Source organism: Amborella trichopoda, chromosome 12 (assembly GCF_054954075.1).
Source record: "Amborella trichopoda isolate Santa Cruz 75 chromosome 12, AtrichopodaSantaCruz75HAP2 v2.0, whole genome shotgun sequence".
NCBI lineage: Eukaryota > Viridiplantae > Streptophyta > Magnoliopsida > Amborellales > Amborellaceae > Amborella > Amborella trichopoda.
This window is the reverse complement of record NC_142347.1, coordinates 48,318,230-48,346,136: the sequence shown is the minus strand read 5'-3', so window position 1 is coordinate 48,346,136 and position 27,907 is coordinate 48,318,230. Positions and strand designations below refer to the sequence as shown.

General features: G+C 35.5%; 2 protein-coding genes across 3 annotated transcripts; one reads left to right on the top strand and one right to left on the bottom strand.

Annotated features, from left to right (window-relative positions):
* Positions 1 to 106: 106 nt before the first annotated feature.
* On the top strand, positions 107 to 6,671 carry LOC18435627 (cysteine-rich receptor-like protein kinase 2). The gene is made up of 7 exons (XM_006845670.4): positions 107 to 1,512; positions 3,192 to 3,389; positions 3,656 to 3,789; positions 4,009 to 4,222; positions 4,494 to 4,725; positions 4,871 to 5,021; positions 6,109 to 6,671. Exons 1-7 carry the CDS (start codon positions 456 to 458, stop codon positions 6,457 to 6,459), a joined length of 2,337 nt encoding a protein of 778 aa, XP_006845733.4. The 5' UTR covers positions 107 to 455; the 3' UTR covers positions 6,460 to 6,671.
* On the bottom strand, positions 6,660 to 20,945 carry LOC18435626 (protein ROOT HAIR DEFECTIVE 3 homolog 1). 2 transcript variants are annotated; one of them, XM_088853029.1, is made up of 23 exons: positions 20,813 to 20,945; positions 18,925 to 19,070; positions 17,684 to 17,750; positions 17,451 to 17,553; positions 15,721 to 15,791; positions 15,515 to 15,578; positions 15,260 to 15,325; positions 15,104 to 15,151; positions 14,958 to 15,020; positions 14,825 to 14,881; positions 14,295 to 14,453; positions 14,119 to 14,187; positions 13,925 to 14,016; positions 12,761 to 12,839; positions 12,280 to 12,445; positions 11,805 to 11,929; positions 10,224 to 10,486; positions 10,015 to 10,111; positions 8,835 to 9,002; positions 8,557 to 8,665; positions 7,908 to 7,998; positions 7,654 to 7,750; positions 6,660 to 7,453 (listed from the first exon to the last, which is right to left on the bottom strand). In XM_088853029.1, exons 2-23 carry the CDS (start codon positions 19,067 to 19,069, stop codon positions 7,151 to 7,153), a joined length of 2,502 nt encoding a protein of 833 aa, XP_088709155.1. In that variant the 5' UTR covers position 19,070; positions 20,813 to 20,945; the 3' UTR covers positions 6,660 to 7,150. The 2 variants fall into 2 exon arrangements, 1 of the variants encoding a protein (XP_088709155.1); XR_016045418.1 differs by lacking the exon at positions 12,280 to 12,445.
* Positions 20,946 to 27,907: the final 6,962 nt, after the last annotated feature.

Sequence of the window (27,907 nt, the reverse complement as noted above, 5' to 3'; positions counted from 1 at the left end):
TAATAACTTGTTTTTTTTTTTTTTGAAGTATATGACCTATACGACCGTCTCCCACCTGAGATTACCACTTAAATTCGGCCACTTCCGACGAAAGGCCGATATTCGGATGGAGAGAGACTGGTCGCCACACCTGGAGAGAGAAAGATTAGAAACGGACAGGACAGGACAACAGAACGACGCTGGTTTTTGGCGCCTAGAGAGAGAAACACCAGAGAGGGGCTATTTTCATTCTTTAAGAGAGAGAGAGAGGGAGAGATGGACTTCACCGTTTTAGAGAGAGAGAGAGGGAGAGATGGACTTCACCGTTTTAGAGCGAGAGAGAGGGAGAGTGGTGTTCAGTCTTTGAGGGAGAAAGGCCAGAAGTGGACATGGAGTAACCCGCGTTATTTGAGCTGGAATTCCCCCTTGTTCAAATCGAAACCTCCTCTCTCTAACCAGCCAAAAGCTTGGAGACAATGGGCGATCAAAACCAAGTTTTAAATCTCTCTCCCTCTCTCTCTCTCTCCAACAATCCCATATCCCCCTCGCCTCTCTCTACAACAATGTCATCCCTCTCTCTGTCTCCCTCCAACAATACCATATCCAAACCTCAGACAAACCCAACTCTCTCTCTCTCAACAACAATTCCATGCTTCCGTCCCTCAAAACAAACACAGCTAACCTCACTACACAACAAAAAAAAAACCACTCTCTTTCTAATTCTCTATCTCAAAAGTGAATATAGGGCCTCTTTCATCTTTCCCTATCTCTCTCTCTCTCTCCCTCTCTTTACTGCAACTCCATCCTGCTTCCAAATGTCTTCAAATCTCTCCCTCTACCTCCTCCCAATCCTCCTACTCTTAATGCCTCTCACAACCAGAGCCTCATCTCTCCCTCTAACCTCATTTCAATGCAATGGGACAACCCTCCCACCTCCATTGCAGAAAACCCTAAACAAAACTCTAGATTGCCTTGAATCCTCAACAAACTCCTCAAGCCGCGGCTTCTGCATCAAAGGAAAAAACTCTAAAATCTATGGTTTTGCCCAATGCAGAGGCGATCAAAACCCTCGAAATTGCTCCCTCTGTATCAGTGAAGCAAAAACCAAAGCTCTAAGCGACTGTAATGGCGTATCAGAAGCTAGGGTTTACACTGAGAACTGCGTGCTCTTTTACCAGGATAGAAAATTTTCCGGCACCGGTAATCCTTTTCCGGTGAACGGGCCGGAATGCGGCGAAATCCAGGAAGTCCCGGTGAACTTTACGGCGAAAGTTTCATCTTTGGTTGCGGAGCTTGTCGCAGAGGTTGATGGGAAGAAGGGATTTGGGGTTAGAGGTGATGCCGTGGCGGGTGTGTATGGTTTGGCACAGTGTTGGAGCGTGGCAGTGGATGGTTGCCGGTTGTGTATGCAAAGGGCGGCAGATGCTTTGCTTGGGATTTGTTTGCCGAAAGTGGAGGGTAAGGTTGTGTATGATGGTTGTTTCTTGAAATATCAGAATTACCCTTTAGTGAGAGAGGCCCTTATTGAACAAGGTGAGGATTTGCACCTCTCTCTGTATATTTTACATCTCTCTCGATTTTTTATTTTTTATTTATATTTCTTGACCATGTTATTGTTGGAAAACCATACACATAAGAGGGAACCACAATTTTCGGTCATTGTTCTTTGTAATTTATATTCATCTTGAGACATGCACCCATCATATTTTGATCGGATAGGTGGAGCAATATCACATGCCAGTACAAGCAACGCTTCTGGCCTTAATTGATGAATGATGTTCTTGTTTTTGTCACGCTATAATTAATGAAAAAATTTTATATAATGATGCTACCTTATAATGTAGAACTACGATGCCCCTAAAAAATCCATCGAAAAAAGTGGTTTTAATGTTGAAAAACCCTTTGATTGATCATCTCGACATCGAGATGTATGACTATGAAAAATAAAAAGATTTTGGTCGAAAAAATAATGCATTTTACAACATATTATCTACACCATTCATTTTCAAGATTTTCATATGTTTATAGATCTACTTGATTTTAACTAATTTTGAAATTTAAAATTTTATAATTAGGTATAAAAATATATTTTGAGATAATCATAAGAACATTTTACATCAAAATTATATACCATGATAAAATTTGAAAGTGCACCGTACCTCTACACCTACAGATGCATCCGTATGCAAACTGCACCCATTAATGAATGATCTTTTTGTCGTGCCATAGTTAATATATGATATTATTTTCGACTCACTTTCATAGGTCATATCAAGACTCATGTTTTATTAGAGCTAACCAAAATGTCGAGATGGCTGTTTTACATTGGTAAATGAATTTATAAAAACTGATCATGTAAGCCTGTCAGGCTATGGAATAGTACAAGCTTAGACTGAAAGCTTCCGAAATGAACAAAGAGCCGTGAGTGTTGGATTCCTTCCTTTCCCCCCAGTGTTTCGACAAACAAGTGGACCTCATCTAGTCACTCCAAATAGAAAAAAAATGGGTACACTTTGAAAATATTGGGAAAAGTGTGCTTGCCGTTCTCTACTGTCCAGATCACATCCTTTCCTTCAATCCGTGCCATTGGGCTTATGCTACAAGATAAACCACCTTAGATAATTTTTATCTAGAATATAATAGGGAGAAAAACTTTATTTAAAAATGAATTTTGTTCATGGATATAATTTTGCAAATCCTTATTCATAAATATTTTAGTAGTGTATGTATTTTATTTAGCACACATTAAGAGGTAAAGTATACTAAATAAAATACAGGCACTACTAAAATATTTAAGATGAGAGAAAGTAGACTTATGTAGGCTAGCCATGTGCGGCGTAGATCTAATACTACACCTACAAGGATGAGCGATTTGATTTGTGTGGAAGGTTCGAGAAAGCATTCGAAATGTTAAAAAGGACATAGATGGAAGTAGTGAGGAGAAATATGGTTACTTATTCTCTGGCTGAGGGAATGGCTTTAGATAGAGCATAATGGCAGAACAAGATTTGTATCGCCGACCCCAAATAGTTGGAATAAGGTTCGGATGATGATGATGATGACAACAACGATATGTTAAGAGATCAAATGTAATGATAATAGTAGTGGTAACAACAATAACGACTATAGGAGCAATAATGAAGACAACGACGAAGACGACGTCAAAGATGATAATGATGATGATGACGAATTGCTTGCTTGCATGCATGTAGGTGGTGCTCCAGCCGGTGAACCAGGGCCTTCATCAATCACATCAAAGGATCGGGATCATCAGAAAACCTCTGCAATAGTTCTCTTTGTTGGGGGATTGATTCTTTTGGTGTTATCAGTCACTTCCATTCTTTGTTTCTTGAAATCCACCAAATTCCAGGACTTTGTGAAGAAGCTGAGATCAGAAAAGCAAGCAACAGGTAACTAATTGCATTGGATGAGAGACAGGGAGGGAGAGATTGTTTTCTTGTTCGTTGAACTTATTCTTTGCTTCCTTTCTAGTTTTGTATGCGCACGACAGACACAGAATATGTCTTTTCTATTTCTTTGAACTTCATCCTTGCTTTCTATGTAATTTTCTACATGCACCATGCTAGTGCACTCACTCACACAGAAGAGAGTACGAGTAATGCTTAAATTTGTTTTCTCTTTCTTCTATTTTACTTCTTTTATTTTAATTTTGTAGCTGCAGCAGCATATTGTTTTAGTGGAAACCTTCGAATGGTGAGCTACTTCAGCTATGCAACCCTAAAGAAGGCGACCGACAATTTCAAACAAGAGAACATGCTTGGTTGTGGAGGATTCGGTCCTGTCTTTGAGGTTCATTTTTCGATGAGTTAGTGAAAAGGATACATTTTTATCACTTCAATGCATAACTTGCAAGTTTATTTTAGCGGCTAATTTTTCATACGTTCATATCAAATTGTAGTCAATACAGAAAAGCGAAATTTTATTTTTCTTTGATGCTGTTATTTGAGCTTTGGTGTTTCCCTTGATTCTTTGCTTGTGTTTCCTTCTTTTTGGGTTTGAATTGTTCAGGGAGTTTTAGATGATGGGCAGAAGGTGGCTATAAAGAAATTGTCTCTAAACAAATCTCAACAGGGTGAATCTGAGTTTTTAACAGAGGTTAGACTGATAACAAGCATCCAGCACAAAAACTTGGTTCGCTTGCTCGGTTGTTGCTCTGATGGGCCTGAACGACTACTGGTCTACGAATACATGAGCAATGGAAGCCTAGACCGCATTCTATATGGTCGCGCCATCTAAATAAATCCTTTGCCAATTATTCTCCTAATGCTAATAATATTATTTCAATGATTTGATTAAGAACCCATGAAAATATATTGCAATTGTTCTCAATGATTTTCACATTCTTTGAATGACCGACTTAAAACCATTGAAAATGTTTGGTAATTACTCTGCCGATGCTTGTAATATTCTTTGAAAAGTTTTACTTTGGGATTATCTTTTGAATTCGGGGATTATGAAACTGATTATAGCGTTTTATTGGAATTTGGAAGCAGGCAAAAGTGATAAATTCCTTAATTGGCAAATTCGATACCAAATTATTCTTGGAATTGCAAGGGGTCTGCAATACCTCCATGAAGATTCACATTTCAGAATCGTTCATAGAGACATAAAGGCGAGCAACATTCTTCTTGATGCTAAATTCCAACCTAGGATTGGAGATTTCGGGGTGGCAAGGTTCTTCCCTGAAGATCTATCTTACCTTAGCACAAAATTTGCAGGGACATTGTGAGTTATTTTGCTTCTGATCCATATATTTGTACTTCATTTGTTTAGCATATAAAGGACCAGAAAGACGTGTACAAATATAAAACAAGGATACATGGACGAAGAGTTGCTTAGTTCTCTAAAGTTTGGTAAGTCTGTTTTTCAGAGGATACACAGCTCCAGAGTATGCAATTAGAGGAGAATTATCTGAGAAGGCTGACATTTATAGTTTTGGAGTTCTGGTACTTGAAATAGTGAGTTCCAGGAAGAACACCGATCTCACTTTATCACCAGATAAACAGTATCTTCCAGAATATGTAAGCGTATAATCCCTCCTCTATGAAATTCTCTTTCTACATTAATAGAATCAGTTTTTCTTTTTTCTTGTTTCTTTTAATCATTTCTGTAGCATATCTGGCATTCAAGCACCAAAATGAGTATTTGGGTCAAAGGTGATCTGTTTGAATGGTTGTAGTTATCAGAAATCCTTTTTTTATTCTCTTCAAGTTTGAGCCACGAGCAACGAGGAAACAAATCTGAAATTGCATTCATTTAAATTCTCTTTATGACCTTCTGGTGCCCTTGGTACATTAGCTTAGATCAATGATAACAGTTTTTCTTTTCTTGCTATTTACTAATGGGTGTGGTTTATATAAGGTTGCAACCTTAAACAATTCAATTATGGCGCACCTCCAAATTTTATCATAATATGTAATTTTGGTATACAAAATTATTAGGATTATCTCAAAATCTATTTTCATATCGTACTATAAAATTTTGAAATCTAAAATTGGTTAAAATCAAGTAGATCTATAAACATATTAAAATCTTAAAAATGGACAGGTCTAGATAATATGTTGCAAGATGCACTATTTCTGAGACGCAAAATCTTTTTTTTTTCAAATTCATATATCTCGATATCAAGATGATCAATTAGAGGGTTTTTCAATATTAAAATAATATTTTCCGATGGAATTTTGAAGTGCATATGTAATTCTACATTTGAAGGTTGCAACCTTATATAAGCTTTTTCCTTTTCTAATATAATTGGTATTTTATAGGCATCATGTCTACTGAATATGAGTTGCCTCTTCATTTTCTAGAGTTTACCTAAATTTCCACTTTATTTTTTGTGCGCTATTGTGGTCAAATCGTCCTATAGCTACAATCTTTTCCTGGTTTTCCTTGTGAATCTTGAGAAAATATATATATTTTGATGGAAAACTATAATGATAATTACCTTCATTCTTATACCAATGTTAGTAGTTTGGACTAAATGTCTAATGAACATACGGGGAAAGAACCTTCCATGTTAGTTCCAAATTATTATTTTTTTAAAATGGATGTTCATTACATGATGCAAGACAAGTTTGTTCTCTTTGAATGATTTTTATTTTTTGGTAGGTATGGAAGCTACATGAGAGATTGAGGATTCTTGATCTAATCGATCCAAAGTTGAAGGCTGATGGGTTTGAAGAAAAAGATTTTATGCAAATAATTCATGTGGCTCTATTATGTCTTCAACCAGATTCCAGCCTCAGGCCACCCATGTCGGAGATTGTGGCCATGTTTACATGTAAATCCGATATGCTGGTGACTCCTGTGAAACCGGCTTTTATGGTGAAAAGGCATCGACAAAATCAAACACACTCTTGGGAGACCCTCTCTGATGGTTTTCCTTCGATTCGAAGCGAATCCCCTTCCTTTCCTCGACATATAAGTTGGGGCGCACCGCGCACCCTAGAGATCCCATAGGCCATTCTGTTTATTTCTAGTCAGAAGCCTGTTATTGTACCCAAGCTATGTATTGGACTTACTAGGGCAAAATTAAGCATGCTTTGCAAAGGGTAGTGCTAGGAATGATTAACTTATGGAGGATTTGGGTAAAGAAAGGAGAAAAATTATGGATCAAAGAAAGTGAAGAAATTTTTAGCCACTTATAATAAACAGTCCAATGCCAAAGGAAATACTTCCATTCATGCTAATTTCTCAAGAATGAGCAGTTCAGTAGAAAGAAATATTTCCATTCGTGCCAATCAAGATGAGAACCATCCATACAAAACAAAGGTATCTACTAATATTTGACAATTACAAACTTTACCCGAAGGCCAACACCTTATATCATGCTTTAGAAGACACTCCACCAATGGGGCAGAGCACCAAAGTTGAGTCCTTGCAGCAGCGAGCAATTCTTGAGTCAGAGCCCAAACAGATCCACCAGGAATAGGAAAAAAATAAAAATAAATAAATTGATGCTCTCAATGCATCTCAGAGTACAAGGAAAATATTATTATTCTCCTCACCTCTCCAAACATAGAAAACTTTCAACGCACCACCTCACACTCAACAAAACTATTGCTCATCACTATAATATATATGATATAAGCATGAATCATCTATTACATCCACCCTAAATCATGATATTCACTTTGAAAATATGGCCAATTCAAGAATATTCCACCTCCGATGAATTATTGCCTACTTGCCTGTGCTTCAAAGAAGCTGAGTACTCTAGGTTACCTCTTGATGATGATAATCGCGATAATGAAGATGACAGTGAAGAAGATGATGATGATGAATCTGCTGCAAAATCTGCCATAGGCGTATCATATGTCCCATTCCTAAAACTCGTCGAGTTAAGAGGCGGTCTTGGGTGTTCAGGATCTTTGTGGCCCTGATCTGCCAGCCTCTTTAGAATGTTCATGATGGTGGGGAAAAGCCTTGTAGAAATTGAGAGAAGCCCAGGGAGCTGAAACCACTCAAAGCACATATAAAACTTAGATATGGCATCCCCGAACAAAATCTCAACTAAGGGATATCACTGATTATGGGGGTAGGGATCTCCAATGTAGCTTGCTTATCATCACATGTGTGTGCGTGCGTGCGAGAGAGAGAGAAAAGATAGGGGCGGGCCGAAGGGTTGGGGGAGAGAGAGAGAGTACTACTCACAATGCCATTTCGGAATTCCCCAGGAATGTCAAGCTGAATCCATAAAGCTTTGGCCAATAAGAAAACAATCAAAAGCACTCCCAAGTAAAGGGGATTCCTATTCATCAGAACATGAAATACCATTTAGTGAGTTTGAGAAATAGCACATCTCACAGAAGAATAAATGTGATATATATACACACGATTATTATCAGAAGCAAAAAATCTTTCTGAAAGGTGATGAGAATGTTGGGAGTTTCATGTCCAGTAATTACCTCAATAGTGTCATAAATTCGTTGAAGCCAAGGACAACCATGGCAACAATCGCCCATGGAGGAGGTAACCAGTTGTTACTACGCCTACTAGCTTCCTGAAAATGTTAAGAGCATTAAAATAATATAATATTAAAACAGGAACTAATAAAGTCATACACACACACATGTTTTGTGTGCATGCGCACGCGCATGAGAGAGAGAGAGAGAGAGAGAGAGAGAGAGAGTCCATAGTTTTGTCATTGCAGATAAAACTTTTGTAAGAACAATCACTGAAAATTATACAAGGAGCAAAAGAAGTTCAGCTTTATTGGGTAAGATAAATATTCTGTTCTGCTTTCACCCCTTTTTTTTTTAATTATTCTCAGGTAACTTAGACAATCATCACTAGAACTGTTGCAGATCAGGATGTTTACTCCCATTGTTTCCTTGAAAGGGGACATTACTTCAGACCAGACTCTCAAACATCTACTAAAAAATCAATAGTTATAATACAGATACTAAACATATTGACAGAGGTTTGCAGAGCTCTGAACTTATCAGTAAAAAAATCTCCTTTTATCAAAACCACTAAAAATTTCTTAAGATATAGGGACGAATGTTCAATTTAAAATAAAACAATGAATGGGATGCGTAATTCCTAGAAGGAAACATGCCTGTGCAGCAATAGCTTGAGTAACTGTGTATTCTGTCTCTGTATTCAACTGCCTCCACAAAGACTTGCACTGGACAGGAGTTATTAATGTACTAGTTGGAGGTACCTGGTCAAAGAAACAAAATGAACAAAATAAACAAATAGATGAATCTCAAATGAATTCATTCGTGTCTTGGGTAGAAAAGTGTGTGTTTGTGTGTGTGTGTATGGGTGTATGAGAGAGAGAGAGAGAGAGAGAGAGTTTGAAGCAAAAATGATTAAGCTTCTGTAAGTACCTCTTCCCATGTGCTTGAAGCAAGTGGATCTGCAGATGTGATACTCCTGTCCTTGCTAGAAACAGCGGCACTGGAACCATCCATAAGAGAGGATGACAACGTATTCCCAATCTTATCTGGTTTCTCATCCATACGTATAGCAGCCATTACAGATAGAAGCTTCAGGGACTGAAATGCGAGCAACTGTTAGTTTCTGTCTTTGCATCCTTCATAACGTGCCAAAAATAGTCAAGAGCTTGGAGAAAACAATGGAAAAGTTTTCTTTTTATTGGTGAAAACAATGAAAAAGTCGGTGAAGAGGATAACATTAAGCTGGAGGGTTGGAAATGAAAAATGATTTAGGCGGTTCACAATTTCGAGTTTAAAATTATTGGAAGTACGTTACACTAATCTCCAAAATACCTTGAGGTGCTTTATTAACATTTGAAATGATTATGGTGTGATGTCCATTTCTAAGAACAATTGTGGAGAATGGAGACAAGTACATAGAATATTAGGGCCAAGACATAACATTTGGACATCATTTGATTTCAAAATTTGGTCTAATAGAGTTTTTTTCTTCCCCCATTTGTAATTGACCAAATAGCAATATGATCAGTTGCCAATTACTTATTGTTTCAATTAACATTATAATTTGTTATTCTGTTATGCAAGATGGTCGTGGTGGTGGTGGTGGTGTGAGAGAGAGAATTCGAATTTTTCCAAAAACAACTTGAGTTAGTTTTGCAAAGAAAATCAATTTGGGAGTGCAATGGCAATTGCAAATCATTTCAATTTTGAAAATAAACAAAATTTGAAAATAAACAAATCTTGAGGTCAAATTGCAAGTGACAATTTCAAATAGGTCCAATTGCAGTTTGGCCTGGAAATCAAATGGTGCACTAGAAATTGTGAGTTAACAAATCAGAGTTTAGTCATCTCAAGAAGATTGGAGAGCAAAAAAGAATTAAAACCAGACCCAAGAATTTAAATAGCTGTCCCTACAGTGAGCACAAGGAAATCAAAGAAAATATAGCCAGAAATTTACAAAGCAATTAGCAACGCCTAGAAATATATATCCTCTTATCCTTTAATCAACATTGCTGCCAAAAGTATAATTCAGCATTTCATATGTAAAACAAATTTCAAAACTTCAAGAAAACTGTAAAACAAATTTCAAAACTTCAAGAAAACTAAATACCGAAGAACGAGCATCCTTGGTGATCTTCCGAATATCTTCCTTCCCCGTCCAAACTCTAGGCATCGAGTCACTATCATGACTGAACACTGTTGTAAACCTGTCAAACAATAGAAAACTCATTAAATGAGTAACCACATTGAATTTTTAATTAGAAAAGAACAAAAAAGGAGCCAATGTAAAACAAAGGGCAAATTGAATCAGTTTCTTACCTATCCTTCATGCGCATGAGAACCTTTCCAGCTTCCTCCCTGGCTTTCTTCTCGACCACACTTCTCCCAAACACAACAAGATCGGCCACCATTTTATCCACAGTTGCTTTTTCTACTTCAAAACCAGTAATAGCAGCCGAAAATTCTGATACAGCTGCCTCAGTCTCACGTTTAAGGAGCTTCCGTATTGATGCCCATGTATCTTGACCAGCAGCTTCGAGTAGTGATTCCACAGGTTCAGCTAGGGCTTCAGTAATTCGCTTCTGTAGAACAGAACATCACCAAACCATGACGTAATCAGAAAGGGTGAAATAATATAAGGGAAAAGAATTGGTGGTCTTGCTAGACTACCATCAACCATTGTTCGCAAAATCGGCCGATCTAACCGCCGACCGCCCGGTTAGATCGAAACCAGCCGGTTCCGGTTTTGGGCAGTTAGGGTGATCAACCGGTATTTTTTTAAAAAAATTCAAAAACATATATATAAATTCTCAAAAATAAGGAATTTGATTTGCAATGCATTTTTAAATATTCTTTACATTATGGTAAAGATTAAAAAAAAATTTTGTCATTAATACTCACTTTTATATTTTCCCATCTTTTTTAGAAAATTGTAAAAATAGCCCTTGGAAAATATAAAATGGGTTAAAATCCATTCTTTTCATTAATTTTCAACTTCATTTGAATGTGTTTTGTTTTAATCATTCTTTATATGCTATTCATATTTTATTAGATTTTTTTGTATTTTTTTAATTTTTTTTCAATACTTTTTTGACTGCCCGGGACTTGCCTAGTTAGAATGGTTGAATTGGCCGGTTTACCGGTTAGGCCAGTTAAACTGCTTCCAGGCCTATGTCCGGTTAACTGTTCCAGTTCGATTTTGCGAACACTGCCATCAACACATGCTCCACAGCACAAAAATAATACTTGGATCTTTTATCTGAAAAGTTTCAGATCATCCTACTCATCCCTGAGAGCAATTTAAAAAGAAAATGATTTGGAGATCAAGAAAGCCCCAGATCAGATCCCCCTCAAAGATTGATCTGGTTGTCCATTTGTGGGACAACCAGATCTATGGTTTCCAAGAGTTCAGAACCTTTTTGCTTGTTATATATCTGTCGTCCATTTGAGGGACAACCAGATCAAGGGTTTCAAGAGTTCGAAACCTTTTTCATTTTATATATCCTTTTCTCCTTTGAAATTGTTCATGAAGCGAATCAGTCTAAAGATTTTCAGATCAAAGAAGTCCCCCTAACTATGTTATAGGTGCAACATGATATTAGTAGGGCGGTCTAGCAAGACCACCCTAGAAATGTCCGTAGTATATTCTTGAGTATTACAAACCGTCCTAGCTGCTATCAATCTATATCCATTCTGCATTCATTCAGTCATTAATGACGTCTGTCCATCCATAGATGAAAACATCGATGGACAGATGGAAGGGATGGATGGATGGCATTGGTGGATGAATGGATGGATGGATGAACCTCAATTGTCCTATGATTTAGTATGGGAAATGAAATCACAAGGAAATGTAATAGCGTAAGAAAGTATCTATCTTGCTTAACTCCAAATGGCTACCTCATGAAGTGCTGTAATTTCTGACAGTTTGGCAGCTCGAACGGATGCTACATGTGCTTCAATATCACGTCGAAGCTTTTCACGGAATTTGGAAGACTCCCAGTTAGCTTGCTTAATAGCCACATCTGGAAGCAACACATGATACAGGGCAATTTAAACACCATCATACACTTGATAAAAAAAAGGCACTGAAAACCATGAGAATAAATTCCATAGCAAAAGTGAGATTCATTTCCCAAAGTCAACAGATACCTAGGAAAAGAAAAAAAAAAAATTGTTGATACTGTACTTATGGATCACTAAAAGTGACAAGCACACATGCTGTGCAGCCATGCACACACAAACACTACAAGAAAGCAGAAGTAGCCTTAAGTGATATAGAGAGCAAGAAAGAAAAATTTCGAGGGCACAAGTACTAGAGGTTGCATTGTAAAGCAGTATGAGAATTAGCAATAAAAAAAGATTCTAAATTCACCTGCACATCCCTGATCAAACTCAAGCATAGCAGACTTGGTACAATCACTAACAGATGAAGCAAACTCTTCACCTCTCTTGAGTGACTGTTCTAAAACATCTTTAAATTTTTCTAGAGTTCTGGTGCGGAGATGTCCCAACATGGCTTGGTAAGCAGGATGCACAAGCTATAAAAGGCAAAATAAAATTCATGAGAAGGCATGTATGAGGAGCCTATGTCCTTTTTTTTTCCTGAATTTATGAGCTTATATCCTAACTAATGCAAATTTCAAACTAATGATGCGCTCACGTACAACTTCAATTTCTCATCAAAAGAGACAAAAAATTTCTGACTTTCCAAAAGATTTGCCAAAAGAGCATTCCTTCATTAAGTATTTTTGTAATTTGTGGTTTGCTACACCATGCAAAATTAGAACGCAGCATCAACGAAGAATTTTCCATCAAAGGATGAACATCAAGAAAAAAAAAAAAAGTTAACTTACATGCAATGCTTTAGACTCTAGCTGTTGTCGCTTTGACGACCTTACACCCTCATCAAAGTAAATAGCTTCCATGTCGTATCTGTTGGAAGAATGTTAATAAAAAAAAAATTCAACCGAGAATAAATAAATGCTCGAGGTGTAGAAGTTATTCGATCACTATTTCGAGCATCAAACTATCCCATAGAAAACCAAAATAAATTGTTGACATCTACATCTTTTTGTAAAACTAATAAAAGAAGTGTCAGAATATAGCCAATCAACCACTTCAGGGAGGAACTTGCATAATAAACTTAAAAAAAAAAGGGAGACATAGGAAATTTGAATGAGTAGAAAGTGAGTAAAAATTGAGACGAGCTTTCCTAAGAAAGGCAGTGCAGACGTCTATAAGTGCAGCTGAACTAATCAATCATTCGCACATGGTGATGGAATAGATCGACTCTGATAGAAAACACCCCAAAAACCCCCCCCATCCAAATGGTCCTATCAAAGCCGAACATGGGATAGTCTGGATAATGAATACTTTGAGCCAATTCAGATTGTCAAACTTCCCATCCCTTAGAGCACCCTTAAACCACAGTCCAATAAACCCAACCCACCTTTCAGTTCATAACATTCCTTATCTAACCATTAAGCCTGAAGCCTCAATACGTATGCTAAACTTGAAAATCAAGAGCTATACTTATCAGTCCCACAGTCAATGCTGTCTAAGAACTAATCTTGCTAGCATCCCCCCAACTTCTTCTTTTTTTTATTTTTTTTGTTTGATTGTTTATAAGCATCCGCAATGTTAAAGCTTAACCCCTAAACAATGAAAGTCCAAGCCCCTTCCTGTTTCTTTCATGAGCACTCCTTACATCCAGACTTCCATATTAATCCTTACTCAAGACTCTCCTCTAGCTGTTCACCCTCTACCCGAGCCCCCATTATGGTGCAAATGAGATTTTGAATTTCCAAGTTGCCCCGGGATAACTCTTTTGTGTGCATTATGCCATAGACTGGACAAACACTATGATAGAAATGTTATATTTAGGGACATATAAACGAAATGTAATAGTGCCTCAGCAAGTTTTTAGGTTGTTCACTGTCAAAATAAAAACAGCAATCGCCATTGTTAAGGGAAGTAGTTTGATACAGAGGAAATTACGGAAAAGGGAACTGGCGTACTCTTGGAAATATGTATCCAAAATAGAGCTAAGTATTTTGCCGAAGCCGGATACTGGACCAGACTGCACAGCTTCCTCCAGATTAAGCCAGCCCTAAAGGTGCATCCAGAGTAGGAAATCATGTAACTGCAAATTTCATAGTTGCTACATGAAATACTACCAAGAGAACAAGTCCAGGGAATTAATGCTCAATACCTCATCAGCAGTTAAACGGCCAAGCTTTTCATTTGCAATCTCTTCACAGCGAACTGTAGCAACCATGACCTAAATGACAACATTGTAAATTGATAGTATCACCCCAGAAGACAATTTCAAAGGGTTTATGATTATCTGCAGATAGCATTAAGAAAAGAAGATGTGAATTACATTACCTTATGAGCAGGTAGATCTAGGTCTTTGTTCTCTCGAATAACTTTCCATATCTGCTGAGCACTAAAGGCAAATCCAGAGGCAGGAATAACACCTCTTCTGTCACCAGCAAGTCCTCCAGGAGCAATGGAGTGGAAAAACGGCTGCCTTAGAGATGCAACCTTTACAAGGCATAAAATAACAGAATCATTACAATAGTACCTGGAGTTTTTTTTTTTTTTGACACGGTAACATAGGAATGGAACTTGAGATGTTGTGCTATGAAAACCCAGCCTGTACTATCTTGACCCAAGCCATATTGCTAACAATAGCATACTTAGAGTTTAAACAATAAATTTACAGGCAAAAGCTGCTACCAAGGATCATGATTAATCTCCCTCTTATCATTCTAATTTGTAGATGATAATTTTGGCATCTTTACAAACCAATCAAGAATAACCCATGATCCAAGAAGTACTTATGCCCATTAAGTGAAGAAACTCTAGCAGATCGCTACATAGAATACAATATTAATGTAATAGTTGCAAGATACCTGCTCCTTAAATTGTTCTTCCTTCTCTTCGAAGCTGGACAGAGCAGTGACTTCCACCTAAATATCATTTGCTGTTACAATCATACAAGGACATAGATGCAACAAAAGAGTAGACTAATAGGCATCCACTCACATTAAAGAATTCACTAAGTGGAGTTTCCTTATGAGCTTGGGGTTTAGAAACGGTATCCCATATCTGTAAGGAAAACAATTAGGGAAGTGTCAGTTGAAAGATGGAAGTCAATAACAAAATATTTTAGATAAATGTGGAAAAGGTACCTTCTGTATGTCTTCCCTGAGAACTGGTTCCAAATGCTCTAACGGTGTCTATATGCAACATGAAACACTAAATAAATACTTATAAAACTACATGAAGCATGGGAAAACTCGTCCATTGGAAAGTACAAATGGCATATAAATGTTGAAACTACATACCTTTGTCTTGTCACGAATAACAAATAGCAATGTTGTTCTACGCGGACTAAATAAACGCATCATGACCTGGCAAACAGAGAACCATTCAGCAACAGATGCCAAACAAATCTATTCAAGGAAAGAGAATTTTTGTTTTCAACAATAAAAGGAGAGTTATTATTATTATTTTTTTCATCAGGTTTCTTAACCATTGAAGACTTGGCAATATAGAAATGCCTAAATTTCTACTTATCAGGAAAAAAACAAAAGAATTACCTGGAATACGGTCTTTAGAAGTGGTTTGTTTGCAGCCTGCTCACGACCAATATCATGACACCACCTATTTATCAACATTTGCCACAAGGAGTAATTCATATGAAGCACTCACATTTCCGGAATCCAATTTGTAGCCAGATACATGATGACTATATGGAAAAATAAGTATGAGAAAGCTCAATCATATAAAGATTTACAAGACTCACATGTTTATCAGTACAATATCAGAAACTGCCAAAGCAAAAAGAGCACTCTGCTTCTCAAAAGCAGTATCATCCTGAAAAGATAGAGAACACTATATCATTGCCATCCCACAAAGAATTATCAGAACACAGATAGTAGTTGCCAAACTTTCAACAGAAAGAAAAATATTCTGAGACAATGACTATGAATTTCACAAGCACATTAGTGAAATCCTTCTATCGACAATTCAGGAGAACCAAAGTTGGTTCATGACTAACTTTGACATTTATGTCAATAAATAATATTTATATAGCAGTTCGGCAAGTAAACTGACAAGTAATCATCAGAGATTGTAATATTAAATGCTTGATGTTTTAAAACACTGGATTGGTGGGGTGGATAGCACACCCACTGATCCGGCCAAAAAAGAAAAAGAAATATTAAGAGGGCTGTTTAATATATACGGAAAAGATCATGTCAGCCAATGGGCTGATGCAATAATATACGCCCAATGACCCAGATTGAATATATGCTGATCCAATGATCACAAACGTGTTTCATCTTTAAATTTTAATTCTTTTTAAAAATCCAAATCACTTGATATTTGGAGCATCTACCCTTGAAAAATAGGCGCACCTAATAAAAATATTAAAAATTAATTCACAAAAAATAAATTGACAAAAAATAATTCACAAAAAAAAATACCTCGAAAGTTTTGTGAGTATTTTGGTCCATTTATTTTCTGCGAATTAGATTTCTAGTACTTTTATTAAGTGTGCCTTAAAGAAAAGATTGGACACTCCAAACTTCAAGTGATTAGAATTTCATAAGAACCGGTAAAGATTGCAAATAGCACTACGCCAGTAAATTTTATCAAAGTGATTAGAATTTTATCAAATAGCACATGCCTACACTGCACCAGATAATGAACTCTTACATGAATAATTAGTGCTCTTCTAACACTACCCAATGTGTAAAAATGAAAGCCAAGTGATCAGTACCATATTCTGTTTTACAGTCCACTTCGGGGATTGCTTCCATTAAAGCAGACGAGTAAACAAATTGGACCCTATGATTCGGAAGGTCAGAATACAACTTGTTTTTTATTTTTTTTGAGGAAAATCAGAATACAATTTGTTAATTTGTTCATCACTAAAAAACTTTACAAAAGAAATAACTATAAGCCAACAGAGATTAACAAATTACCAGATGATATACTAGGAATTCATATTCTACATTAACCCTTTATACCTTAGGTATAATGCATGCTTAATTTTAGTACTTCAACGACGTATTATTGCGTTCTTTTTGGTAAGAGGTATCTTCTTGGGTGATTGGACATCACACCCAGTAAAATAGGTTAATATTCCAAATCATAACTTCATGCTATAAGATGGTTCCATAGCACCAGTCTCTCAAAAAAACATAATTACCTTTGGTTACCCAGACATTTGAATTCCTCGGGTATTATTCTTAGTTCATTCTTCTTCAATTACTTGTAATAATTGTTTTTTCTTGCAGGCACATCAAAGCATCTATTTTCTAAGGTCGCCATGTCAGAAACTAACACCCATATCCATAGCCAAATAAAACACTTCTTTTGAGTTACAAGAGTATGTCACATATTTCATTTCTGAAGCAAAATTGACATAAGTTCATTGTTGCAGCTATGGAAGCAACACCATTATAACAGAGGACGATGAATTTTTCAAAGAGTATTTCTCAGGAAGAATAACAATGTACGGTGCTTCACCTCTCCTCTTTCTCTCCCATCAGTACCCTCCAAATCCATGACAATTGTGCAAGGTTCAATACCAACACATTTCGCTGCCCAAATCCCTTTGGTAGTTTGACTCCTGGAAAAAAATAAGTGAGTGGATAAAATGTATATATTGATAAACCACATGTTTGCATTCCATGCATCATACTAAATACAATTTTTATAAGCTTAAGATGGAACATGATAAAAATAAATGAGAAACCCACCTTCCTTTAAAAGCATCCATTTCTCTGAAGTTTGTACCAAAAAGATGGTTCAACAATGTGCTTTTACCTGTTCAAGAAGAAGATAAATCACTATTGTAACAAAAATGCTATTACTATAACAAAAGAACTCTAAAAGACAATAGCTTTGTAATTCACCATGACTGCTCTTTACCTCCAGCAAGGTACAAACCACATCCACAACAATAGATACATTCACAAATTTAAAGAAGAGCCTTAACTTTCTGAGCATTGATGTTGATCAGAAAGTAGTACTTTGTATGTGGATCAGAATAAAGTCCTACAGTTGAATTTGACAGTGTTAAGATGTGGAACACTTCCTGAACATTGTCAAATACAACTTTGTATATTCGTAAAAGCCTTCTCACACAATAATCCCTCACTCCTCCCCGCGTGCGCGTGTGTGCAAGAATGTCATCTCTTTAATGCATTCCTGAAGTTAAATATAAGAACATAACTTACTTAAAATTGTCGAAAATAAGATTTCACATGTTAAAAGAGCACAAGAAATAATGAAATTGTAAAAAAACCATTTCAGTTCTTTTCCTTTTGTTTTTTTTTTATCATCTATCATATTTCAAATGTCAAAAAGCGCAGAAAAGACTTGAAAAATTAAAATCAGAAGGCATCAGCATCAAAGAACTGCTACAAAAGACGAACACCAAAAAAAAAAAAAAAAAACTAAAGATTACCCTTTTACTTACACAAGAAATGAGTACAAGTTGCATCTTGCTTTATAGGTGATAGAATGAACAAAGTTATACAAAGTACAATTCTCAGGAATGGTTGCTAAAAAATCATTAACTAAACACGATGACAGAAAATCACAGTTCTAAAAAGAGAAGGAAACAACCACCAAGTCCATGAGAATCAGTTAATTAAGGAAACAAACATATCACATTAAAAAAATTGGCCTATTTTAAATTCCCCATGACAATCAAGCATATCAAATCCTGCCACTCAAAATTCTCTGTGGATGGCTTTTCCCTAAGGAATTTCCGCTATAACCATGCACAAAAATATCCACTATTTTTTACATCTACTATTTTTCACATTATAATCATAAATTGTCAACAGCAAAACAAGAACATTTAGTTTAATAGCAGTATTCAAATGCCACCCTTAGACGTTACAAAAAATACTCCATTGTTAGGATAGTGGCAGTATTTCAACCATATTGTAATCATAAAGGTAAACAGTGAAACAACAACAAATTCACATACCACTACTTTGAGGGCCCATTATTGAGACAACCGCATAGGAAAGACCACAATCGCCCAGCTTGACAGCTTTCATATAATCATCAAGATCAGACTCATTAAAGACACCATCTCCATCGATAAGCTGGATAGAACAGCACTCATCCATTCTATGAAACCAAACTTGGAGTATGAGTACAAGTAGCAATTACCAAATACATATCCACTCACCAAATTCTTAGAAGACCACAAATCATGTTCTCTATGCAGTTGTACTATTACATAGTTCTAAGCCATCTAATGAGTACATTAGTCAAATACAAATCATTTAATCAAGTGATTTTGAAATTCACAAGACAAAACAGAAATAATGAGGAAACATGTTTATTGCATCAACAAGTTCACACGTGCTAATTTTCGAACTCCTATATCAGGATCACCCTTTCCCCAAGCCACGAAAAGAGTTCAGATCACTTAAATAACCTAAAAAAGGGGGGGGGGGGGAACTCTCATGCATAGTTGAACAAACATAAAATACAGACCACTTTTCTCCGTCTTAATGTTCTTCTTTTTTTTTCTGAGTAGGCGAATTTCAGTAATGCATGTTTCCACTCTAAGTTGTCCAAGTAAGCAGAAGCCCTAAGAAGAAATCTCTTCAATGAGATCTAAGCTCCCAGCTTCTTCTTCCCTAGTCAGATCAAATATATTGGTTTCCCAATCAAAAACTCCATAAAACATGGATTTCCACCTCACTACGCACAAACTTGATTGAGAAAATAATGATACATAATTTCTTCCATATTTCAATGTGTAGGCTCAAATTTTAACATGATCATTATAAATTATTTACTACACGAATAAAAAAACATTTAGCCTCACTTCTTCCCCATCGAAGCAATTCTTTACTCTACGCCGCAATGGCTCTGACCCTAAAACCTAACCCTAAGTACTAGAGAAGATAACATAGTCAGGTCATATAAGAGGATTTGATGGGAAACAAGAGTATAAACCACAAGAGAGGAGGCAAAAAAATGTTAAATATGGTCCTAAAACATGCTATAATGAAGGCTTTACACAAGCCTCAAAATGGTTTGGTAACTATATGATGGGGTTCTCATCGGTATAATAATGAGATTTTCACGGGATAATACCTAAATGGTGAAAGATAACAAATTTTGATGCACAAGAAAATGTGTTTCTGAAGTTGGTGTTTCTAGAATTAGATCCATTGAAGTACTGCTCCTTTCGGGAAGAAGAAAGTGCCTGACCATTTTCTACATTTACTGAAAATGATAAAACTTCCCTGAAATTCCCTCAATGGCTACAAATACAATACACAGATATAATTTACTCAGTAAATCAACATGAAAAAACCCGTAATCACCGAGCCAGGAAAAAAAAGGAAAAAAAAAAAAAATCAACAGACCAGAATAGTAGTAGTTAACTCCAAATCAAAAAAGATAAAACAAGTACAGAAGTAGTTAATTTGATGAATTTTTCCTCAAAATAATAACCAGAAAATGAACAGAACAGAATCGATCAATTGCATTACTATCGCATGATAATGGACATGAGGGAATAAAGGAACTTCACTGTATGCAAGAATCAAAAGAACAAATGCAAAGGAACCCTAAGATTGATTCATTAATTTTTTTTCCTTTCGATAATTAAGATTGAATCATTATTCATTACATAAAAAAGAAGTAACAGAATCAAGGGATCAAAGACACAGATCTCCTAATTTGAACACCATTGAACTCGTGCATGCTGTTCCTCCAAAATTAAAAGGCCAAGATGACAAAGATAAGATAAATCAGGATTCAAAGGGATAGGAGAGATAGTATTTGTAGAGAGAGAGGAGAAAGATTGGAGAGAGGGTAGGTGAAAGAGATATAGAGAGAGATACAGGTACCTGTAGACTGGGCGAGGTAAAGCTTCAGACGAAGAGAGAGACGCTTTTACAGAGAGACTGTAACTCGATGGAGGCTTGAAAGCTTAATAGGGAGCCGCCTCCTCTTTGAGAAATTTGTAGATCTCTTTCTGTTAATTCAGAAACGCAGCGATTAGACTTGTTATAGTAAGAAACGCAGGAAACTTTTGTGTTATTACCCCAATGGGATTGTCTAGAAAGAGACGATTTATCAACCTTAAAATGTAGAATTACAACGACTCAAAAATTCATTAGAAAATATTTTTTTATTGTTGAAAAATCCTATAATTGATCGTGTCGTACATTGATATATATGAATATGAAAAAAAGAGAAAATTTTGAGTCATAGAGATAGCGCATTTTGTAATATATTATCTAGACCGTTTATGTTCAAGATTTTCATATGTTTATAGATTTACTTGATTTTAACTATTTTTAGAGTTTAAAATTTTATAATTAGAGACAAAATTGGATTTTCTGATAATCCAAAGAATTCTTTACACTAAAGTTACATATTACGATAAAATTTGGAGGTGCGTTTTATTTGGATTGTTTAAAGTTGCAACCTTATAGAAACCAAACCTTTTATCTTTGATGCATTGAGGTCACGATCATTCTTACTTCTTAGATGTTAAATTGGATACCTTAGGGTGAGTCATGAAGTTTATGTCTATTCAATGACACTCTTACAACCACCCATTTTGATATTTAAAAGACAAGAATTATTGTCACCTCTATGTGCAAAAGATAAATGGTCTCTTTGTAAACAATACTAAAATAATTTGATATTTGAGTCTACTGTTTTAAATATTGGATGAGTTGGATGAATCGGCCTTCCAAATTCTAGTTTAGTTTGACGAACCAGCGATCCAAAACAGTAATCGGAATGGCTCTCCAATATGAAAATCAACCCAAAAGAATAATTAAATAATAATTTCAATTTTGAGAAATAAAAAATAAAGAATAAAATATGAAGGGATTGGGCGATTCTATGCCAATCCGAGTCACCTTGTCTCCTAACATACTTGCTTGGTTCACCGGTAGAACTGAACGAGTCGTTAAATTCATAATAAGTTGGCTCCTACTGATTCCCCATCCAAATTGGGAAATTCTGAATTTGAATGAGAGGAGAGTTACATATATTTCCAAAAAACTTACCAAAAATACACCTAATTTATCAACTATTTATTATAGGGTGTGGTTTCCATAAGGTTGCAACCTTAAACAATCCAATTAAGGTGCACCGTCAAATTTTATCATAACATATAATTTTGATGTAAAATATTCTTAGGATTATCTCAAGATCTACTTTTATATCTAATTATAAAATTTTAAATTCCAAAAGTGGTTAAAATCAAGTAGATCTATAAACATATGAAAATTTTGAAAATGGACGGTCTAGATAATATATTGCAAGATGCATTATTTCTGAGTCTCAAAATCTTTGTATTTTTCATATTCATGCATCTCGATGTCGATCAATCTGAAGGTTTTTCAACATTAAAACAACTTTTTCCATGGATTTTTGAGGTGCATCCGTAGTTATACATTTTAAAGTTGCAAGCTTATTTTCCTTTAACATTTTACTCTTTTTTCCACTAAATACAATTAATTTATCAACTACTTAACATTTTGCTCTTTTTTCCACTATTCTGACTCATGATTGTTTGGTGGAATTTTGAGGGTACTTTCAAAGTAATCAAATGAATTTTCAACAAAATTAATTTTTTTTTTAAAAAAAAATATGGTTAACCTTTTTCCTGAGCCAAAAGAGAAATATTTCTACAAAAAAATTCCCCATCAACAATGGAAAGCCTTTCTATATGTCACCATACGTATATTTTACATTTGTTTGGTGATTTGTAGGCATCTCAACTTTGATCAAACGGCTAGTTGCGTGCTCAAAATAATTTGTAATGTCATAATTAATGAGTGATAGCTTACTTTCAACCATTCAATGCATAAATTATGTGAAGGAGACATATAAAGAGCTCCCCCATGATAATTGGATTTCAATTGATTTATATTTATTAGGGGTGGCAACGGACCGGGCCTGACCCTAGCCGGGCCCTAGTTCTCATAGGGTTGGCCCAGGCCCAACTCAACCCTAGCTGTATTGGGCTAGGTCAGGGTAAATAAAATCAAACAAAAGTTAAAATAAAAAACAAAGAAAGGAGGGCCAGGTCGGACAAGCCATAGTCAGGCCCAACCCAGCCCTAACCTCTGGTCGTGATTGCCCAACCTTGCTTTTTAAGGGCTAGGCCACCCGGCCCATTGCCACCTCTAATGTTTATCTCTCGTGCATGTAAGTACATGCAGAGATGACTTTCAACGACCCTAGGCCCTTCATGATCACACAAAGAGTGACATTGAACTCATGCGACAAACTAGAAACCACGTTGTTTACTTAAGTGATTTGTATACAATAAAATTGTTTGCATTAGTTACTGGGGGATTGTATACCCTTAAATCATTTAGTAACAAAAAGGTTATATTACTTTTGTTATGCGATGTGAAATCATGTGGACAAGGGTATATTATTTATCTTCATGGTTTCAATTTTTGTTTTTTTTTTTAACTTTGAATATGCTCAACGTTAGTGGGTCAATTTCGGATCTGGCGGCCACGGTGCATGTGTGATCACTTTGTAACAAGATTAACAATCTTATTTTATATTTTCTCTTAAGCATCCCATATCCCTGCTAGAAATACTGACTCGAGAAAGGATATTGCATATGTTTCATCAAATATGAAGTGATTATTTTGGTCTTTCAACATGTGCATCTAACTTTTCTCTCTCTTTTTCAAGCTAAGTGCATGACTTCATGTGCATGTAACTTTTGAGAACAAAATAATTTCTACAAGATGCGAATGCTTGCCTTGGAATTCAATGAAGCTTCTGTCTCTCCTTAGCTATATGTTTCCTTTAACAGAGAACTGGAAACATTAAGCATGGAGGCTAAGCTATAAGCTCTGAAAAATCAGAATCGACTTTACAAACTCCAGTATTGACCTAATAAATTTTGTATCAATGGTAGAAACGAAAAGCAATCCATGAAAACTAGAAAGAATAAACAAACACAAAAAAAAAAAGACAACCAACCACAATGCAATGATGTACGTGATTCGGCAATGTGCCTACGTCCACGAGAGATGAGAACTTTTTTACTGGCAATGGAGAATAGGGTTACAAAAAAAAACTCTCTTCCTCCCGCCTCTCTGATTACATAGCAATATGCGTTTTTCCTTTAACCCTAGATAAACCTCCAATCGTAAGAACATATATGAAGTTTCAGATATATGGTATAAATTACCGAAATACCCTTATACGGATATATTAAGTCTCAGCCCTACGGGCCTTCGGCCTTTTGGGCTTTCAATGGCCCTTCCGAGTCGTCTTTTTGACTCCACCTTGGTAGATCTAGTTCCTTATAATACAAGACATCAATCCTCAACATCAATGTCACAGGTTTCAATCTTGCAAAATCTAGACCCCTTATTATCAGGAAAATGGCAAGAAAACTTACCAACGAAAAAATCCATTAACATTTTGAAGAGGAACAAGCAAAATTTTTACAAGGTTATTAATTGTCATGTCCACAATCACTGCTGATATAATTGGCAGCTCCACAATCTCTCCTTCTCTCTCTCCCCCTTGCAAAAAGGTCGAAGGTAAGGGTACGGGAGGAATTAAAAATTGTGAAAATGGACCAAAGAGATCCAAAATTTAAATAAAAATAAATATGTCTTAAACCAAAGAGATATCAAATGTCGTTCCATCTAAGGACTAGTGCAATAGGATATATATAGTATAAAAATTGTTAAGGACTAGTGCAATAGCATAAAAGTATTGTCTAACACTGGAATGAAATCATTTATCGAAATCACTGTTTTTAAAAAATGCCAATCTAGATTGTAATCACTTGATCCAAAATGAGAATAATTGGCAGCCCAGTTCTCAGTCAGAACCGATAATGGGGCATGTTCTCACATAATCATAGGGTTCCAAGTTTCAAAATGCTAATCCAATATAAGTTCCATAAATTTAATGAACTCCCAATTGCAATTTACCATAAATTTTCTATTTTAAAGGCAAATAGTTTGTATGGACATGGTACATTGTAATTTGCCACGTCTATAAAATAGTAATATTAATTTCTACACAGAGGTTATGAACACACCAAGCTGTTAGATCTGGAATTACAAAAGGTATGTGCCATTTTTTGGCACAAAAATATAGAAAAAAAAATTATTGAAATTTCAACACAATTAATGGTATTATCTTGAGGTGCGTATTAAATTTCACATCTAATGACGTGAGATCATTGTCTTTTTTTTACCTAGATCTTTTTTCACATGAGACGACTCAAGATGATTGTGACCTTACTTGTCAATGTAAATCTCTTTTCCAGACTTCTAGCACAATTAATGTTAAACCCCCGGCTCCCTGCTGGATCTCGTACTTGAGATGATTGTCACCCTTATGTACAAATCATTGCATATATCTCATAATTGTAATGATATTTGATGTTTTTGAAACTAAAGGATTTTAATATTTTTGAAATTAAAGGCCGAATTTCATGTTTTGGACCTTGATATACAATGGATTTGCTTTATCCACACCCAAACCAAGGAATTGTTTATGAGGATAGAAGTGCATTGGGATTTTATATGAAAATCATCCCTTTTTGGAAGTAGAGAATTGGTTCTCACCTCCCACACATTCCTTAACTTTTTCCTAGGTTGCCTTTCATTATATCAAAATACTTTGGAAAAATGAAAAAATGTAAGATCCAATGAGAACATGAAAGCCTCTCTCTATCTCTCTCTCTCTCTAAAGTGTAGGATCCAATGAGAACAGGAAAACCTCTCTCTCTCTCTCTCTCTCTCTCTCTCTCTCATTCATAACCCATGAGCTAATAAAATTCATTCTTCAAGCTAGAGAGGGAAGCCTTCATGGAGTTTCCCTCTATTGACCTTTTTATACTTTTGAAATATTAAATAAAGGCAGTGAGTTTATGTAACGATTTTACGATGATGTAATGGAATGCATCTTAAAAAACTTGTGTTAAGAGGCATATATTTGATCCTAATTTTCAAACATAATATTTTCATTCTAGTAAAACAATTTAAAAATTAAGCTTTGAAAATACCTTATTTAATAGAATTAACCAATGAACAAAGAGATCTATTAGACAAGATGATTAGATCAAAGCAGTGAGTTTAAGAGCAATTTAATTATATATAAAAAAGTTGATATAAGGTTTGCCACATGAAGTTGTAGAATTAAGGTGTTAAAAAATACATTGGAAAAGGCTATTTTGATGTTAGAAATGATAATCTAGACACCGAGACGTATAAATACATGAAAAAAAAGAAAAAGATTTTAAGTCCTAAAAATAGTGCATCTTGCAACACATTATCTAAACCATCCATTTTCAAGATTTCATGTGTTTATAGATATTCTTGATCTGAACCATTTTTGGAGTTTAGAAATTCATAATTAGAGATGAAAATGAATGGAAAGGCCATTGTAAGAATTTTCAGCACTAAAATTATAAAATTTGGAAGTGCACTTTACTTGGATTATTTAGTAGATATTAATGGTGACATGAAAACCTCCCCTTTAATTGAGATGCAAGTATGGTTGTCTCAATTTTTTTGGGGTCCTTTTAATGTTTGTTTCTTTTTTTGGGAAATGTATATAATGAAATTTTTACTTTTTATACTCAAAGATCACAAACACCCCAAACTGTTAAAAGAAAATCAATTGGGGTTGTCATTTTTCTATAAAAAAAAAATGTATGCAAAGGTTTCTTAAGATTTCAAGTGCAATCAATAATAGATACACAACCACTTGGTTTCACATCTAACTATGCTTAAAAATGATTGTAGGCCATATAATATGCTTCCCTTTTCTTTCATGTTCTTCTTTTTTTTCCATGCAAGCAGCAACATAAACCATGAGGATGTGAAGACATTTTTGTAATTATGAGTAAAACATGTATGCTAATGCAAAACACTAAAGGCTATAGCTCAAAAGGCAAAAAGGCATAAGAAATCCAGAGGAATATAATGGCAAACCATAAGGGTAAAACGGTCAATGCCCCTAGATAAAGGGCGCACGCACCTCAATACGAATGGGAAAATCCAAATATCCAATCCAAATTCGCGGCCAAAGTTAGGTTCCAATTTCAATATATGACGTGTATACTATGCTCCATTGGGAGCATAGGCTGTATATCTACTCTCTTGGGTTGAAGACCAGCTGGGAAGATTTTTTCTATCTCAACTTTTGAAAACTATATAAGAATTATTTTTATAATAATAATTTGGATTTTGAATTTTCTATCACTTAGATCTCACCATTTAAAAGTTGGACATCCTCTGTTCAATTATTACACATAAGTGTTTTCAAGTACATAAACTAGCATAATTGAGATTTTTTTTTTGAGATTAGTCTAAAGTATATCCCCAAAATTTGGAGTCCTAAAATTACCCCTAGAATAGGCCTTAAAAGAGAGAGTAAATGGGATTAAGAAATCTGTTGGCTTGGAGCAATATGCAAGGTGTGGTCGGGTATGGCCTAGGTTCACGACAAACAAAATAGAGTCCATTTAGAATCTCATTGCGAAAATGCAGTCCGATGCCAAAATTTCTACTTTATTTCAATCTCTTTCACTGTAAAATTTGAAGCTTCATAATAACGTGGTGGTTCTGAGGTTTTTTGAAAATAGACGATACACTAATTTTAGACTTTGAAATTCACTTTTTCGGATTCATAATACTTGTTGAAGTTGGTGGTGACATTTGAGGCCATACACTAATTAAGTGTCCCCAATATGAAAAAACCTTGCTCAATTTTTAATATTGGACTAAACATCAAGCTTTAGGATTGTTAATCACAATACTATTCATATATGCCACCAAAAGGTGGCACCTATAATACATAATAGTATAGGTGGAATCCCAGCCGTCATATCTTTGGGGGTTCAAAATAAGAAAAATATCTCCATACCACATATTTTTAGATTTCATTTCACAATATACCCAACCTTTTAAAAGATATCTTGAGAC

What these genes read in the sequence shown, in the direction of transcription:
- LOC18435626 (XM_088853029.1), bottom strand. Translation starts at nt 19,069, where the DNA reads ATGGATGAGTGCTGTTCTATCCAGCTTATCGATGGAGATGGTGTCTTT. An exon ending in GCCGTTTAACTGCTGATGAG is followed by an intron (nt 14,017 to 14,118) that starts GTATTGAGCATT and finishes ATGCACCTTTAG; the next exon opens with GGCTGGCTTAATCTGGAGGA. An exon ending in AAATTACAGCACTTCATGAG is followed by an intron (nt 10,487 to 11,804) that starts GTAGCCATTTGG and finishes TCTGTTCTACAG; the next exon opens with AAGCGAATTACTGAAGCCCT.
- LOC18435627 (XM_006845670.4), top strand. Translation starts at nt 456, where the DNA reads ATGGGCGATCAAAACCAAGTTTTAAATCTCTCTCCCTCTCTCTCTCTC. An exon ending in ATCAGAAAAGCAAGCAACAG is followed by an intron (nt 3,390 to 3,655) that starts GTAACTAATTGC and finishes TTAATTTTGTAG; the next exon opens with CTGCAGCAGCATATTGTTTT. An exon ending in GATTCGGTCCTGTCTTTGAG is followed by an intron (nt 3,790 to 4,008) that starts GTTCATTTTTCG and finishes TGAATTGTTCAG; the next exon opens with GGAGTTTTAGATGATGGGCA.